This window comes from Canis lupus, chromosome X, assembly GCF_011100685.1.
Source record: "Canis lupus familiaris isolate Mischka breed German Shepherd chromosome X, alternate assembly UU_Cfam_GSD_1.0, whole genome shotgun sequence".
Classification (NCBI taxonomy): Eukaryota; Metazoa; Chordata; class Mammalia; order Carnivora; family Canidae; genus Canis; species Canis lupus.
This window is the reverse complement of record NC_049260.1, coordinates 122,578,515-122,593,641: the sequence shown is the minus strand read 5'-3', so window position 1 is coordinate 122,593,641 and position 15,127 is coordinate 122,578,515. Positions and strand designations below refer to the sequence as shown.

The following is a 15,127-nucleotide window of genomic DNA, read 5'->3' as shown; positions in this document are numbered from 1 at the left end:
CCTCGCTGCCCATCCACACCTGCGTTTCCGTTCTGACCCGTGTCCCTCAGCCCCCCGCTGTCCCTCAGTGGCTCAGCCTCAGGCCCAAGTGATAGGCACATGTACAAGCTGTGGTCGGGCCTCAGTGGCCTCTCTGCAAAACGTGAGACAGATGAATTCAGAAGGTAAAGGAGCCTCTGCTTTTCCTGCATTTCCCTCCCTGGTTAGTGTGCGTTCGGGGGAAACTGAGGCTTGGCACCAGCGGTGCCCATACGGCAAGGAGAGGTCCCCGAGGGAACCGTCTGGGGAGCCCAGGCCCAGCTCTCCCACCCGCAGACACGGGGCTCTGCCGGCTCGGCGAAGCTGACCTCCTCAGCCTTCCGGGGCGCGCGAGGAGGAGCCACAGGTGTGGCAGGAGCAGCAGCAGCCAGGTGCCCTTGCTCCCAGGTGCCCTTGCTCCCAGGGGCTGCACTTCTGCATCTGCGTCCCCTGCGTCGCCGCAGGTGGCCGCAGACACGAAGCCATGCCTCCGTGGGTCAGAGTTGTCCTTGAACGAGAAGACCCGGGTCGGAAGAGTGCTTTGGCGGGTGGCGACTGAGACCTTGGCCCAGTCACTCGACAGATCCCTCAGCCCACCTTCTCGCTTGCACTCGCGTCCGCTCCTCTTGGGTTTGGATGGTGCCTCTTCCTGTGCCACCTTCCACCTGGCTCGCGCTGCTCTCCCCGCCACCCCACTACCTCGGGGCCCTGGGGCTGCTCCGGGATTCTGGGCTCTGCCAAGGGGTCGACGAGGCTGGTGGGGGGGGGCGGCACTTCATGCTCTTGAACTTGGGCTGCGGACAGAGAGTCCACGAGGCCGACTTCAGGACTGGGAGCCGAAACCGACGGAAACCGAGAGCGAAACTCCCCTTTCCACCTACTGGAGGGGATCATTCTCGTCAATACTTTGGTATTTTCCTTTTAAATAAAAAATTCCATTGAAAGGGTTTGTTTCTCCGCTATAGGCAGGGGTCTCAAAGTGCAAGAGTTCCAATTAGATCCGCCCCGGCCTCGTGTCTCTCTCCCCGACCTTCCCAGGGGTCTGCACAGCGACGGTCCCCGGGACTGTGTGAGACAGAGGCCCGGGGTGGAGAACGGAGGCTGGGCGGGAGGTGGGGGGGCCGCGATCGGGGAGGCCGGAGGGCGGGGGGGCGGGCAAGCAACCAAAAAGATATTCTCGCAGTCTCGTTCCCTGAAAAAAACCTGCCACAATAAATAATGAAATTTCAAAATCAAAACACCTGATAAGAGGAATGGAAAGATCATGCTGATAAATAGCTCCTTATTCTTTAAATATGCATCTGGTCATCTGTGCACGTATATGTCTATACGCACGCACATACCTACGCACACACGCACACACATACAGACCGCACGTGGTCCTGGGGAAGGGGCGCTCGGTGATGCGGGTACATTTGCAGGCGGCTCCCAGCTTTTGGGGGGCTGTCCGGGCGGGGCCGTCCCCCCGGCCCTGCGGAGCAACGTTCATCCTTTCTCTTTCCGTCTGAACCTACCGGGCCCACCGCTCTCCGGCGGGTGCAGGGAAATAAAAAAAAACAAAAAACAAAACCTGACACCAGCCCCCTGCCCCACCGCACAGCCCCAGCAGCCAACATCTGGTGGAATTGTCGTGTTCATTAGAAAAAAAAAAAAAGCTTCGATAGAAAAAAGGGAAACACAGCTGTTCTCACGCTCCGGCTTCTCCGTCCTCGTCCTGGGTCCCAGGTCAGAAGCCCCGGGTGGGGAGGCTTCTTGCCAGCGCCGTGCTGCGAGCCCCGTCTCCAGCCGCCTCGGCCACGTCCACGTCCACGTCCACGTCCTTGCAGGCCCGAGCCGTCCGTGCGCGTGTGTGCGGCGCGCCGAGAGCGCTCCCCTAGAGGGACGTCTCCACGCTGTGGAGGGGGCTCCCCGGTCTGGAAGAAAGCACTGACGAGGTAGCTGACTTGGTGCCGTGCGTGCTCAGGTAGATGCCGCTGTCTATGGCGTTGTTGTTCTGGTTGGGGGACGGGGGCGGGGGGGCCCGCAGGCGCTCCTCGTTCTCGTCCACGTCCGTGTCATCGATGAGTGGGATGTTGTGGGTGTAGTCGTTGATCAGAAACTCGGGCGTCGCCATGAAGTTATGAATGGACGTCTTGGATTCGGGTTTCTCCAGGCCTTCGTAGAGCGAGCTACGGAATGCTTTCACCACCCGGATCTGGAGGGGGACGGGGGAGCCCAGGGGCCCGCGGCGGGAGCAGGGACGGAGGGACGGAGGGAGGAGACAAAGAAGGAAACAAGGAGACAGTCAGTGGCTGGCCGGTGCTGGCAACGTCCACCCACACCAAGAGCGCAAGCTAGGCTGCGTGACAAATGTTCATCCGCGGGAACGGGACGGCGGGGGTGGCAAGGGCCCTCAGGCTGGGGTCCGCGTCCCACCAACCGGTCCCTCTGCAGGACACGTGGCAGCGGCTCTCTCTGGGCCGGCCTGGGCAGGTAATTAGGAACTCGAGAGTGACCACTGCGCAGGACTGTTGGCTGTTGCCTCCCGCTTCCCAGCACTGGGAAGTGGGGAGGGGGGGCGGCTTAGGCGGCCCCTGGGCCCTCTGCCACATGCGAACTCCAATTTGGGAGGACAGAAAGGTGACCCCACAAAGGGACAATGCTACAGAGTGGACTCTCCACTTCCTCTTACCAGAAAGGCGGCAGAACTTTCTGGTAAGAGAAGGTCCCCGGCCTATGGGCGCGTGGCTGGCCTTTCTCCAGTGGGGTTTCCCTCCCTGGCTTCTCTATAGTCCTCCACTCTGTCCCGCCAGCTCTTGTGACTGTCGCCAGCACCCGCCATGCCCAGACCCATAGGGCCATCAGCCTTCCTTGCTGCTAAGTCCAGTGGCTGCTTTTGTGTCCCTGTCTTATGTGGTCTCTCAGGGGCACCCAACAGAGCTGACTGCTCCTCTTTCTGGAAGCTCCTCCCGCCTTCCCTGACATTGCCACGGCCTGGCCCTCCTCCTACGTCACCGGCCGCTCTGGCCCTGTCTCCTCCACTTCTCCTTCCTCTGTCCCACGGGGCCCCAGAGCCCTGGCCTGGCCCTGGTCCTCCTCTTCCTTTCCGTTCATAAGCCCGGGCCCGCCTCCGGCCCTGACCACTACCACGGGGCTCACCTGGCTGTAGCCGGGGGCTGTGGCCCAGGTCCCCCCCTGCCCCAGAGCTCCAGGCCCGAGAGCCTGCCACTCTCCCGTCTGGAGGCATCCGACCCTGAAAATGGCCCTACTTTTGATATGCACCCACTAAACCTGTCCTGCTTGGGTGCCCTGATCCCCCGCAATGCTTGCTCCTGCCTCCTAAAGCCCCCCCAGCCCGTGGCTGGGTGCCTCTGACTGGTGGTCACTTCCCTTCGCAGACCCCGCTGCCTCCGTGTCTCCTGCCTTCACAGGCACTTTGCAATCTGGTGCCGCTTGCCTCTCCAGCCCTCCCCGGCCTGCACTCTCCTCCTCCTCCTCCTCCTCCTCCTCCTCCTCTTCACTTTCCAAGCCAGACAACTTCTTTTAGTTCCTGGAATCTGCCCTGTTCTCCCTCTACTCAGGCTTTTCTACGTCTTGTTCCCTGGCTGTCCCACGGTCACTGGCAGACCTCGGATCAGCATAACTCCACAGGGAAGAGCTTCCCACAGTGCCCTGGGCCCCGGCTATGGTGGCCCTTGGCCCCAGCCGAGCTCAGGCACCCTCTGACCCCCGCACCTCCCCTCCTGCGGGATCTTGCTCCCAGAACTAGCCCGTCAGTCTGTGCGATCACACCTTCGCCTCCGTGAGTGCTCAAATGTCGCCGGGCCCATGAGCCACAGAGCCGCTGCCTCTCTCTGTTCCCTCCCTGGTGCCCCCACCTGGGCTCCCTCTTGGTTCTAGAAGCCCGACTTGCTGGGAAGGCCTCTGCTGGGCCCCACAGGAGCCAGCTGGCCTGGTGCTGAGATGGACCAGCCAGCTCTTCCCCACGTGAGAGGGTGGACATGGCATCAGTTCTAAAGTCATTTCCAGGTCGAAGGTTCTAGGGCTTGGTGTTCGTGGTCTAGACTAGGCGTTGGCCAATTGTGGCCCAAGGGCTCACGCTGGCCCTCAGCTTGGTCTTCTAAAGTGTTATTGCCACACAGCCACGCCGTTGGCTTCTGCATCGTCTACGGCTGTCTTCGAGATCCCAGGGCAGGGCTGGCTAGTTGTGACCAAGACCTGGCCTGCAAAGCTAACCCTGATTACTTGAAGGTCCTTGAGAGGAAAAGTCGGTGGCCCCTAGGTTAGACCGTGAATCGTACCGCTCACAACGAGTCCCTTTCGACCCTCCGCTGTCTGGATCCCGGCACTGCCATCGCGTGGCCAAGCACAGGGCTCCTAAGTCACCTGAAGCAAAGACAGTCAGCCAGAGCTCGGGAAACTGGGATTTCCTAACCCCAGATCTCACATCTGGTGAGGATTTTCTCGGAAGTTGGTGAAGTCACATCTTCTGGGTTACGGATGGCCAACTATTTGCCCTCACTCCCTTGACTCCCCCAGGCTGGCCTCTGAGAAAGGAGCCACCCAGAAATCGAGGTGAGATTCATTTGACACTTTAATGCAAAGAAACAGAATTCACGTTTTGGAGGCATTGCAGATGGAGCCTCATTCTTTGGGCCTTTTCTGGTGCCAGAATTGTGGGGGAGCTGCCGGGACATTTGTGGCGGCTGCGTGGCGGTGCTGCGGTGTCTGCCCCAGCTGTCGGCCACAGCCCTCAGGTCACCGCACCCCAACGCCGCCGGGCCTGGGGGCCTGGGGGCCTGGGGGGTAAGCCTGGCAGCAGTGACCTGGCCACGCTGGCTACACCCTTTCCTGTAGCTGAGCAGCTCCCCTCAATTGGACCGGGGTCCCCTGACGGCTGGACCCCTGCTGAAACCCATCTTTGGGTCTCCCCGTGCCTGGCTCAACTCCAAAGCCTGCCCCCAAACGGCAGCCAGCCCTTCCCTCTCTAGCTTCTGCAGTTCTGGAATGTTCCTTCAGGGCGCTCCTCCCGGTCTAATGACCCTCTTGCCACCAGCTCGACGGAGCGAGGTGGCAGGTGGCGCCGGGGCTGCTCACGCACCCACGCGGCCGGGGGCTCGAGGCTAGGCTTGTGTCACCCCAAGTGTCTGAGAGCTGGCGGACAGTCAGCTTTCCTCCACGTCCCACTTCCCCGCGTGAGACCTCAGCCTGTCATCAAGGTGCTCGGTGTTGGTGTTCTGATGGGGTGTTTTCAGGCCCCCCAACCCCGAAGAGCCCCGAAGAACTAACCTCTTGGGATGCTGGTTGGGTAAGAACCAGCCAACGCTTCGAGAAGAGAGGCCTGCCCTAGAGACCCGAGCTCACGCGCGGGGTGGGGTGCTGGGGGGACCTGGGACCGCCCCACGGCAGAGCTCAGCGTGTCCCGGCACGAGAGGGAGCGAGGCTGAGCCAGAACAGGGCCCTTCCCCCACGCCCTGCCCTGCTCCTCAAGCTCCAGCCGAGGCCCAGGGCGGGCTCCCTCGGGTCACCTCTCCAAAGGGACCTTGCCGCCCTCCAGGCTGTCCGTGCCACCGCACCACCCGTGTCCGCAGCCGCACGGGCCCGTCCCAGCGCACGCGGTGGCTGACGGCTCTGTCCAACCGAAGGGGCTGAGGGTCACCCCGGGCTGCCAGTCCCAGGGCCGCCGATCCCCGACCCCAGGTGCCGCGCTTCAGCATGTCCCGCAGCCCCCGGTTCCCCAGCCTCTCCACCCTAGAGCCCTTCGTGGCTCCCCTGAGTCCCTGGCGGCCCCTGGGGCTCGGCCCCCAAGGCCAGAGGCCCTGACTGCCCGGCCTCTTGAGCCTCCCTGCCTCCCGCCCGCGGGGCGGACGTCTCTGGGGCCCCTGGCAGCCTCCTTCCCCTCTGCCTAGCGAACCGCGCCCTGCCCTCCAGCCTAGCTGGTGGGGACGCCCAGCATTCCAGCAGGCGATGGGGCTGCCCTGGCTCCACCCTGAGCAGTGGCGGCATTCACCCCGCTGGACCCCGAGCCCCCCAAAAGTCCAGTGACTGTAAACGTTACAGACAGACACGACAAGCACTTCCCAGTAAAGATGCCTCCTAGGGTTACGGCCACGGCGTCTGGGAAGGCTGAGGAGGATCAGGTCGGGGCCCGCTGTGCCCCCCATTTCCTGAGGCCCGAGAGGCAGCTCTGCTTGCCCTGGCACTGCCTGGGTGCCCCCTCCCCCGGCCCCTGCACCCACTTAAGCATGTTGCCCCCCTCCCTTGCCTGCTCACACATCTTGTCTGAAAAAAGAGACCCTCTCGGTGCCGTGGTCCTCTCTAGCCGCTGCCAGTGGCTCCTTCCTGGCCCCCTGCTCCCCAGGGACGTCCCCAGCTGGGCACTCAATGCTCCCCACACCACACCCCTGCTGCCTGGCTGTAGCCGGGGCCCCAGGTTCTCCATCCTCTCCCCATCCCCCCACACCCGAGGGCCCCGGGGCTCATCTTTGGGCCTCCCCCCGCCCCCCACGTTTCCTAGCTGCTGTGACCCCAATGGCATCTGTCTGCTGACCAGCCCCACATCTCTATCTCCAGGCTCGGGGCTCGGCCTGCCACTGTAACCTCACCCCCCACCCCACGCCTCTTCCTCGGTCTCCCTGCTGCTGCCCTTGGCCTCTGCGGTCTCCTCTTATGGCAGCCCAAGGAAGCCGGTCAAACCGAAGCCAGAGCCTGTCACACCCTGCGCCCGTCTGAACCCTTCAATAGGCGGGGGTCAGGGCCTGCCTCAGTTCTTATCCTTGACTGTCTCCGGCCTCAGCCTCCTGGCTCTTCCCACGCTCCTACCTCAGGGCCTTCGCACAAGCTGTTCCCTCCGCTGGGAAGCCTCCTCCCCAGGGAGCCTCCTGGCCCCCCCTCACCTTTTCTGTTTCCAGGCTCAAACCTCCCGGCTCCCTCAGAAACCCTGCACCTGTTCCTTTCTTCCCCGGCGTGGCTCACTTTCAATTCACCGCCCCTGCCCATTGTTCTCTCCTCCGCCTCCTTTCCGCAGGCCCCTGAACACTGGGGTCTGTCTGGTTCACTGACCACCCCGCTCCCAGCACCCAGCACGGTGGCCGCGCGGCCGGGGCCCAGTGGGCGGCTGCTGAAGGTACCTCTCACCAGCTAGCTCGGGTCCCCCCGGCAACATGACACCTGCCCTTTCCGCTGCCTAGATTCTTTTGCCAGGATGTCCCGTGCTGGCCTTGTCTCTTTGTTCAGAACCCGGCTCACATATCCATCCTTCGAGAGGCCGTCCCCAGACAACCTTCATCCAGAATAGCCCCCCTGACACTTCTCTTGCTCTGCTTTCTTCTCTCCTGGGGCTTGTGACCATCTACACTTAACAGAAGCTTACTTCTCGATTTGTGCTTTGCTGTCCGAGCCGAGAGCTCCGTCAGCGGGGACAGGCAGGGTGACACTTCGAACCCACAGCACTGCTCCAGCCACACGGAGCCAAAGCAGAAGGGGTGCTTATGTCACACTGTGACACATGACCATGCTGCTGATGGATGGCTGGGGACGGGGCGGCAGCGGGGCTGAAGGTCGCGGTTCCAAGTGGACGTGCTCCGCTTTTGGTCTGACCTCCCATCGCTCAAGTTTGCAATGCAGGTGCTGATGGGGGTGGAGAGGGGACGTGGAAACGGGGAGGCGAGGCGAGGAGGGAACACCCACCCAAGGAAAGGAATGCAAAAAGGGAATGAAAAGAAAAGAAGAGAAGAGAAAAAGAAAAGCAAAGGCCCCCGAACAATGATGACAACGGCAACAACAGAAACTGGGTTCGACAACCTTCTGGCCTTTTCTGCTCTGTACCGTGGGACACGCAGACCCCGGATGGGGAGGGGTCGTCATGCTATCCGCCCCCTGCTTCTGTCTTGCTGCTGCTCCCTCAAAGCCCCCTCATGCCTGATGGGCACGCCTGCCTCTGTACCAGCCACTCATCCAGAGTCTTCTGCGGGAGGAAGGGGACCTTCTGCTCTCCTGGCATCCAGGCTGTGGGTTTATAGCACATTCTGCACATAGCGGCTGGGGAGAGCCAGGGGGACTGCTTTCCAGGAACTTCGGGGCTCCCAGGCCCCAAAGCATCCCTGTACGCATGAGGGGGTGTCTCGGGGCTTGGATGGGACACCAAGAGGCGTGGGGTGACATACCCACAATCGAAGAGGAAGGCTCCCTTTCCTCACCATGGAATCAGGACATGTGAAAATGCAAACTCCTTTCTGAGGGATCGAACCCCAAACCAAACTAAAGACAGGGCTTTGTGCGCGTTGGCAAGTCAAAAATGCTAACGGCCGGCACCTTTCGTGAAGTTTACCTCCCGTCCTGTGTGCATGCACCTGGGCCCAGCCTGGGAGAGTCCAGACTCACGCTGCTGCTGTCAACAAGCTGCTGCACTGAGCTGACCCAGGCACGGTGAGTCCCGGGCCTTTCGGGTGGTCGGCCTGGCTTTTCATCCCGGCCACGTCCGGCTGCAGGGCCTTGAATAAGTCTTGAGCTTCCCGGGCTCTGGCTCCCAGCCCCGGGAGTCAGCCTGGAAGTGCCTACTGGGGAGGGCTGGGAGCAGGGGTTCTGGGTCTGCCTCAGGCCTCGAGCCAGCCGGCACGTTAGGAAGGAGCCGGAAGGTCCCTCCCTGTGGTCGGGCCCTCGGTGACGGGAAGGCTCGGGCAGGGCACGGCTGATGCTATTCCTAATGTGGAAACAACGCTGGCGAATAGCTGAGACAAGATGCCAGCACACTGTTCCCAGAAGCCCAAGTGGAGAGACTTGGCTTGGAATCAACGAAGTTCCCGAGAAAGGCGCAAACTCCAGCAAACAAGACTGCTTGCCCTCCGCAAGGCTCCTTCCTCCGCGGGGCTGCTGCCCTGCGAGTGTGCGATGAGCTCGGCTCCCCAGGCCCCAGAGGGTGGTCCCAGGAAATCGGGGGGCGGGGGGGCTTACCTGGCATCGGCTTTGCCAAGTTGGATGGAAGGCTTTCGTGTTGCAAAAGGCAATTCAAACAAAGCAACTGCTACGGTCTGTTCCTGGCACGGAGGGTCGGAACCAAACAGCCCCGGGGAGCCCTTTGGGCCGCATCTGACCAAACTCCCCGGCCGCCCCTGCCGCTGTGGCCCGGCTGGGTCAGGAGCCCGCTCTGCCGCCGCGGGGGGCTGGGGGAGCCAGGGGGGCAAGCGGGGTGGGGGGAGCAGGAATGCAGGTGTGGCTGGGAGGGGGCGCCGGGGCGCTCAGGCCTGGGGGCAGCCACCTGGCGCCCGCCTGCTGCCCGGGAGTGAACCCGAGTGAGCACAACACCCTGTCGGGCCAGGCCTTCGGGCCCCCGCAGCCAGCCGGGGAGTGGGCCCGGGCGTCCTGCAGCGCGAGTGGGTGCGAGCGGGCCGGGCCTGACGGGCCTGGGGACGGGGCACGGGATGGCAGTCCCTGCTAGCTTCCGGAAGACGGACAGGGCTGGTCAACGATCGCAGGGACGACGACGGCCGAGGTCCCGTGCGGGCCGGGGGGTGGCCTGGAGGTGGCGGCCCGTGAAGGGCAGGTGTGATGCCCCGGCCAAGAACGAGAAGGCTGAGTGAGCCGTCCTGGGGCTGCGAGGTCGCCGTGTGTGTGGCCAGGGCAGTGGGGGCCGAGTGGGGCTCCCAGATCCAGAAGCCGCAAAGACACGTGGGTGTAGAAAGCCCGGGGGCCCGGAGGTTGGCTGGAAAGCTTGGGTGCGTGTGAGCGTGGGTGTGCTGAGCCCCAAGGATCTCTGCGCCGCCAACCGTCCTGCTCACCCCTCCAGGGGGCTGTCCCTTGCCTCCGGCTCCCCCTGCACCGCGCTGCGCGCTGGGACCTGTGTCGGTGAGCCACGTCCCCTGCCCTGCGGCCCCGGGGCTCCTGCACTCGCCCGGCCCTGGGCCTTCGGCCGGGAGAGCCCGGGTTTCTCGGCGGGAGTGAGTCAGAGCAGGGGCCCGGTGTGCTGGAGAGACTTGCCCCGGCCTGTGCGATCACGGGCAGACCGGCGGGGCGGTGGGCGCAGGGGACAGGAATCTTCCTGTGAGAAAGGGCTGGGTTTTCCTGGGGAAAACCTTGCGGCCTGTGAGCACTGCAGCCTCTGCCAGGCTGCCTCTCGGCTAGGCGAGGAGCTGTTGTGAGCCGCGCCCGGCCTTCCTTCCGGTAAGTTCCCAGAGGGGGTGAGGGCCAGTGCCCAGCCCCCCTCCCCGTCCCCCGTGCCCTGTCCTGATTCGTCCAAAGAGGGTGCCGGGCTTAATGATTTCTCTAGGTCCTCACAGCTTGCACTGGGGGCCGGTTCTGAGTTCCAAACCCGTCTGCCACACAGTGATGATGGCGGGAAGTGCTTTTGGTTGGTGGCTTCCAGAAGCAGGCATGTCCCCTGGTGTTGCCAGCATCTTCCTCCACAGGGGGGTCCTTTCTGAGGTGCGGCCGCTCAAGTGGGATGAGCCTTTTAGGCTGGTGCTCGTAGGTTGGGACCTGGGGACCCCCTCGCTATCACAGCAGCACCCTCCTCAGACAGAAGGTGCTCCGCTCTCACTGGGGCCCGTTCCTCACCCGGCGGCACGTGGGTGGAAGGGACGGTGGCCCTGTTTTTGGTCAGGCACGAGTTCGATTCCCCGGGAGTAGCTCGTGACCGGGGGGCGGGGGGTGTCTCTCGCACTGTTCTTACCAGGCACTGCTGGGCTCCCCAGAGTGGGAAGTGGGATGATAGATGGCTGCAGAAGGAAGGAAGGCGCTAGGAAGACAGGAGAGAAAGAGCCTACCGCCAGGGAGGAAGCCCAAGGAATCCAGAGGGAGCCAAGAGACAGCAGGCCTCGCCAGGTTCCCAGAGGGTGGCCCTGGCTGGCCCTGGAGTGGAGAAGGCCTGAGGGGTGTGACGAGTGGGGGCTCTGTCGGCTGCCTCCCCTCCCTCGCAAGTCAACAGACAGATGGACAGACAGACAGACAGACAGGAAGTGCAGAGAGAGCTGGCAAAGAAACGTATGGAAAAAAGTCAAGGGAGAGGGAAGAACAGGGGCAGGTCAGTATGTGCCCCTTGGGCCGACCCACGCCCCCTTTTGTCCCTTCATTTCCAGGAAGGGGGGTGCTGCTGCCTCAGCCAGGCCCTAGCTGAGGTGCTCCCGGGGGCCGAGACCCGTTTCTGTCCTCAAGTGACCTGGAGCTGAGCCTCCTGCACACCTCTCTGGGTGGAGTGGTGGCAAGACCCCTCTGGGACAAGCTCCCGCCTACGTGATGGCTGTTGGCTAATGTTTGTGGCCCGGGTGGGGAGCCCATTGAGTGTGCAAGGGAGCTGGAGGTGTGTGCGGCCCGTGGTTTGGGGAAGGGGTGTGTGTGTGTATGTGTGTGTGGGTGCGCGTGCGTGCATGCACACGTGCTGTTTCCGGAGGGGACAAGGTGGTCCGGCGGGGACTGGTGCGGCCCACATCCCTTCCTTAAAGGGCAGAGTGGCCTGAAACGATAGTGTAAGCAAGAGGAGGGATGCCCCCCACTGGGGACCTCTCACCAAGTCCTAAAAAAGGAAAAAGAAAACGAGAAAAAAAAAAAAGAAGAAAAACAAAGAAGGGGAAGGGAGGGAAGACAAAGAAAGACAAAAGAAAAAAGAGAAAGAGAAAGAGAAAGAGAAGAAATCAAGCAAAAAGAAAATCCCAGAGTCTGGTGAGGGAAAAAGCGTAGTTAACGGCTCCCATCTGGGGGGAAGCGATGTGTTCACGGAGGTGAGAGTTGCCGGGTCTCACTGGAAGGAAAGGAAAGAGGTAGCATCGAACCATCCCGGGGGGCTCTGGGCTCATACTCGAAGGCTCACTGTCTGGTGTTTGACATCTCGAGGTTGTTACAAGAGGCAGGAGGCCCGGGAGGAGCTGGGGCTCACACGGTTCCCGGCCCTCTGGCTCGTTGGGGAAACCCCGCCGTGGCGGGTTCGGGGGGGCTCTAGTGGCTTTCCTTTTGTCTTTGTAAAAAGATGTGAGCAATGGTGGAAGCTTCTACCTCGCTTAGGGCAGCCCTTGGGGGGGGGGGTTGCCCTGGAGCACAGAGGAGGGAGCCTCCTTCTCCCAGCTTCTCGGAGGAAGGAGGACAGGGCATGTGGACCGGATCGGGGTAAGACCTGCCAATGCTGAGGCCTGTTCGGAAAGAGCGGAGGTGCCTGGGGGACAAGTGGAAAGGTGGCAGGGTGCAGGCTCGGGCTGTGAGGAGGACTCCGGGCCCAGGAACACCTTGGACGCCTCTAGCGGCGTGGGCTCGGGGCACGTGAGCACAAGCGGCTGGCCACCCCGGAGCCCGCCCGGGACCCGGTGCCGGGGCCTCCCGAAGCCCGCCTCCAGTGTGACACCTCCGCAGGGGGAGTTCTGGAAGCTGCCGCTCCCGCCCCACGTAGGTGGGCTGGAGCCCTGCGCTGCCAGCGATGCCCGGGACGGCAGCTGCCTCCCCGTCCGGCCCTGGAGGGCAGCCCCGAGCCCGCGGGCCCCCCCACGGGCCGCCCCACGGAACCTTAGCAAGGCCCTGCCCCGACACCAGACAGCACCAGAAGCGGCCCGAGTTCATGAAGAACCATCGGCAAGTGCAGACAAGTTCAAGAAAAGAAAGACCGATGACAGAAGGAGCGCTAAACGAAAACCAAAAAAAACCAAACAAAGCAAAGAACAGGAGGTCCAGCAGTGCCATGGACTCAGGACATTTCATAAGAGAATATGGCTTTGGAGAGACACACCGTCTGGGCGGGAAGGACTGGACAGGGCGGTGGAGGAAGAACGGAAAAGCCACGGTGAGCGGAGGATGCAAGACTGGAAAAAAAGAGAAGGAAGAGGCGGGGAGGCTTTTCTCCCCCCGAGATGCCATTTATGAGAGAAAAGGGGACTCAAGACTCACTCCCAGCGGCACTGGTGGGATTGGCGGCGGAGAGAATTGCGTGAGTAGGGGTAGAAAGATTGGTTACGTCATGGAGCTGGCTGAGGACCGAGGACCTCCGGCGCACGGCACCCTGAAATGAAGCGCTTCTCTTGAAGGTACTCACTACCTCCATCTGTGGGAGAGAAAATGAGATAAAGGTTGGCTTGCACTGTTGTCCCTGCCAGCGCGCGGGGGTGGGGCTGGGTGAGGACGGGGCGCCACGCTGGGCTCGGGGTGTGACCGCGACGCCTCATCTAGGCCGCCCCGCTCCCTGGGAGCCGACAGTGCGTCCGCGCCGTCCAGCAAGAGAGGGACGGTTTGCTGAGCGAATGACGAGCACCCACAAGACCGGGAGGGCGGGGTGGGGGGGGGCGCCGCAAGCAACCGTCGGGGAAGGAGCCGCTTGCGTTCACCGCATGCTCATCGCAAGCCGCGTGTCAACAGGTCCCCGCGTCGGCCGGCTGCGGGGGGCATGTGACAGCTCCCCTTAGGACGAGGCCCCCTGCGGCCATCCTCGCGGGTGGGGTGGCGTGGGTACAGGGGCCCTTCCCTGGCCTGCCCTGGTCTACGCGACACGCATCGACCGCTTGGCACTCCGCTGGCCTGGCCCGCCCTGCCCTGCAGTGACTCAGGGGGCTCCCCCGTGGGCGTGGGCGCTCTCGGTGAAAGACTGGACTTAAAAAGAGAGAGGGGGGGATTTTGCCAAAGCACCCGCTCTGTCTTCCCGGACCCCTTCCGCAGGGCCACAGGTGTGGCGGGAGGGACAGCAGAGAGACCGGAGGGGCCTGGGAGCAAAGACGGCTTTTGCTTTGTCCTCCGCCCTTTAAGCCTCCCAGGCGTCAAAAGGCAGGTGGGTCTATGGGAAGTGAGAGCCACGTGGCAGCTTGCTCGGAGTCCCCGGGCCTTCCGACTTCCCGCCCGCGGCCCTTCACCGGCCTGGAGGCCTGGGGGTGAATCAGGCCTGTGGCTCAGTGGCCTCGCTGCATGTGGCCCCGTCGGAGACCGTGTGCCTGGGTTCCGGGAGGGGAGGCCGGCCCAGCACGGCACGCTTTTGGCTGCCTCTTTGGGGATGCCTTCCAGGGCTGGGGTGGGGGCAGGCCGTTTTGGCCTTCGAGGGTGGCTCTGATTTCTGGAAAGTGCCATACAGTTCACTGGATGATGTGAGCAGCAAAGCAAATATGCAATTCTGGACCTGATGCACACTGGCTACCTACTCTGGCCCAGAGCGAGGGGCCCCATGCCACCCCCAAGTCCTGCGGTGGCTCTGTGCTGGCCACTAGGTCCAGCGGGGTGTCTGACACGGGGCCAGGCTTCTCGGAAGAAGGCAGTTGAGTGCTCAGACTCCCCCACCCCAACCGAGATGAAGATGTGCATGATTTCGATTCCTAGACGCGCAGTGGAAAAGGCTACTGCCGTGTACTCTGCCGCCGAGCCCCCTTCCACCCACACAGCCCGCTCTTCAGCAAGGGCACCTCACTGCCGGGACGGACACCCATGCATAAGGCACACTGAGTGGCCACGGGGGGCTGGCACGGCGTCTAGTGTGCCCCAAGGCACGGAAGGAAGACGACCCAGGCCATAGGGCCCCCTCTCCCTGGGGGCAGGGAGGCTCTCCTCCCTCGATGGCCAACAGGTGTCTAAGGTCTGTCTCAAGAGGGCACTCTCTACGGCAGCAGAGGCGACGAGGGAAGGAAAAGATGCTTTTCCTGCCTCTGATTTGACCTCTCCTCACGGTGGCCCGATGGGATGATGGTATCAATCAAAATACCTCACACTGGCCCCCTGCCCCCCAAAAGCCAACTTGCTGCTGAAGCTTCTCATTGGCCCATAATGCAACGTGAAGTAGACCGCAGCATGAGCGCTTCAAAAAAGCTCCATGGTCTCCATTTCAAGGACTCTTAGCAATTCTGGAATGACCCCCCCCCCCCCCCGGTCCCCAACCCTTTGGGTGTATTAACACGTTAGTATGGAATGATGGTGACAGCAGGTAGCAGGTTACAAAATGCCTTCACTTAGCAACGTAAAATGCTGCGCTGGCCTCCCAAATCCAGAGAGCAACTTTGTGGTTCGCAAAATCCAGAAATCTAGGGCCGGCTGCCTGGAGCGATGCTTCCCTTGGCTTGGGGGATGCCTACAGCTGGAGGACTTGATTTGTTTCTCAAGCAGGTATTTTGAATCACAAAGAACAGATGCTCTTTAAGAAAATGAGCTCAAGTATCAAGTAGCCAATTGGTTTGGCACTCTTGAT

At 62.4% G+C, this 15,127-nt stretch overlaps 1 protein-coding gene across 7 annotated transcripts in view; it reads right to left on the bottom strand.

Annotated features, from left to right (window-relative positions):
* Nucleotides 1-1,168: 1,168 nt before the first annotated feature.
* The window catches only part of ATP2B3 (ATPase plasma membrane Ca2+ transporting 3), a 59,910-nt gene continuing 45,951 nt past the window's right edge, over nucleotides 1,169-15,127 (bottom strand). For 3 of the 7 annotated variants that reach the window (XM_038588644.1, XM_038588643.1, XM_038588648.1), the window contains one exon: nucleotides 1,892-2,212. In XM_038588644.1, coding sequence (XP_038444572.1) covers nucleotides 1,892-2,212 — 321 coding nt within the window. Of the gene's footprint in view, nucleotides 2,213-4,298; nucleotides 4,384-12,858; nucleotides 13,013-15,127 lie in introns of all 7 variants that reach the window. The other 4 variants (XM_038588646.1, XM_038588649.1, XM_038588647.1 and 1 more) reach the window with 4 other exon arrangements.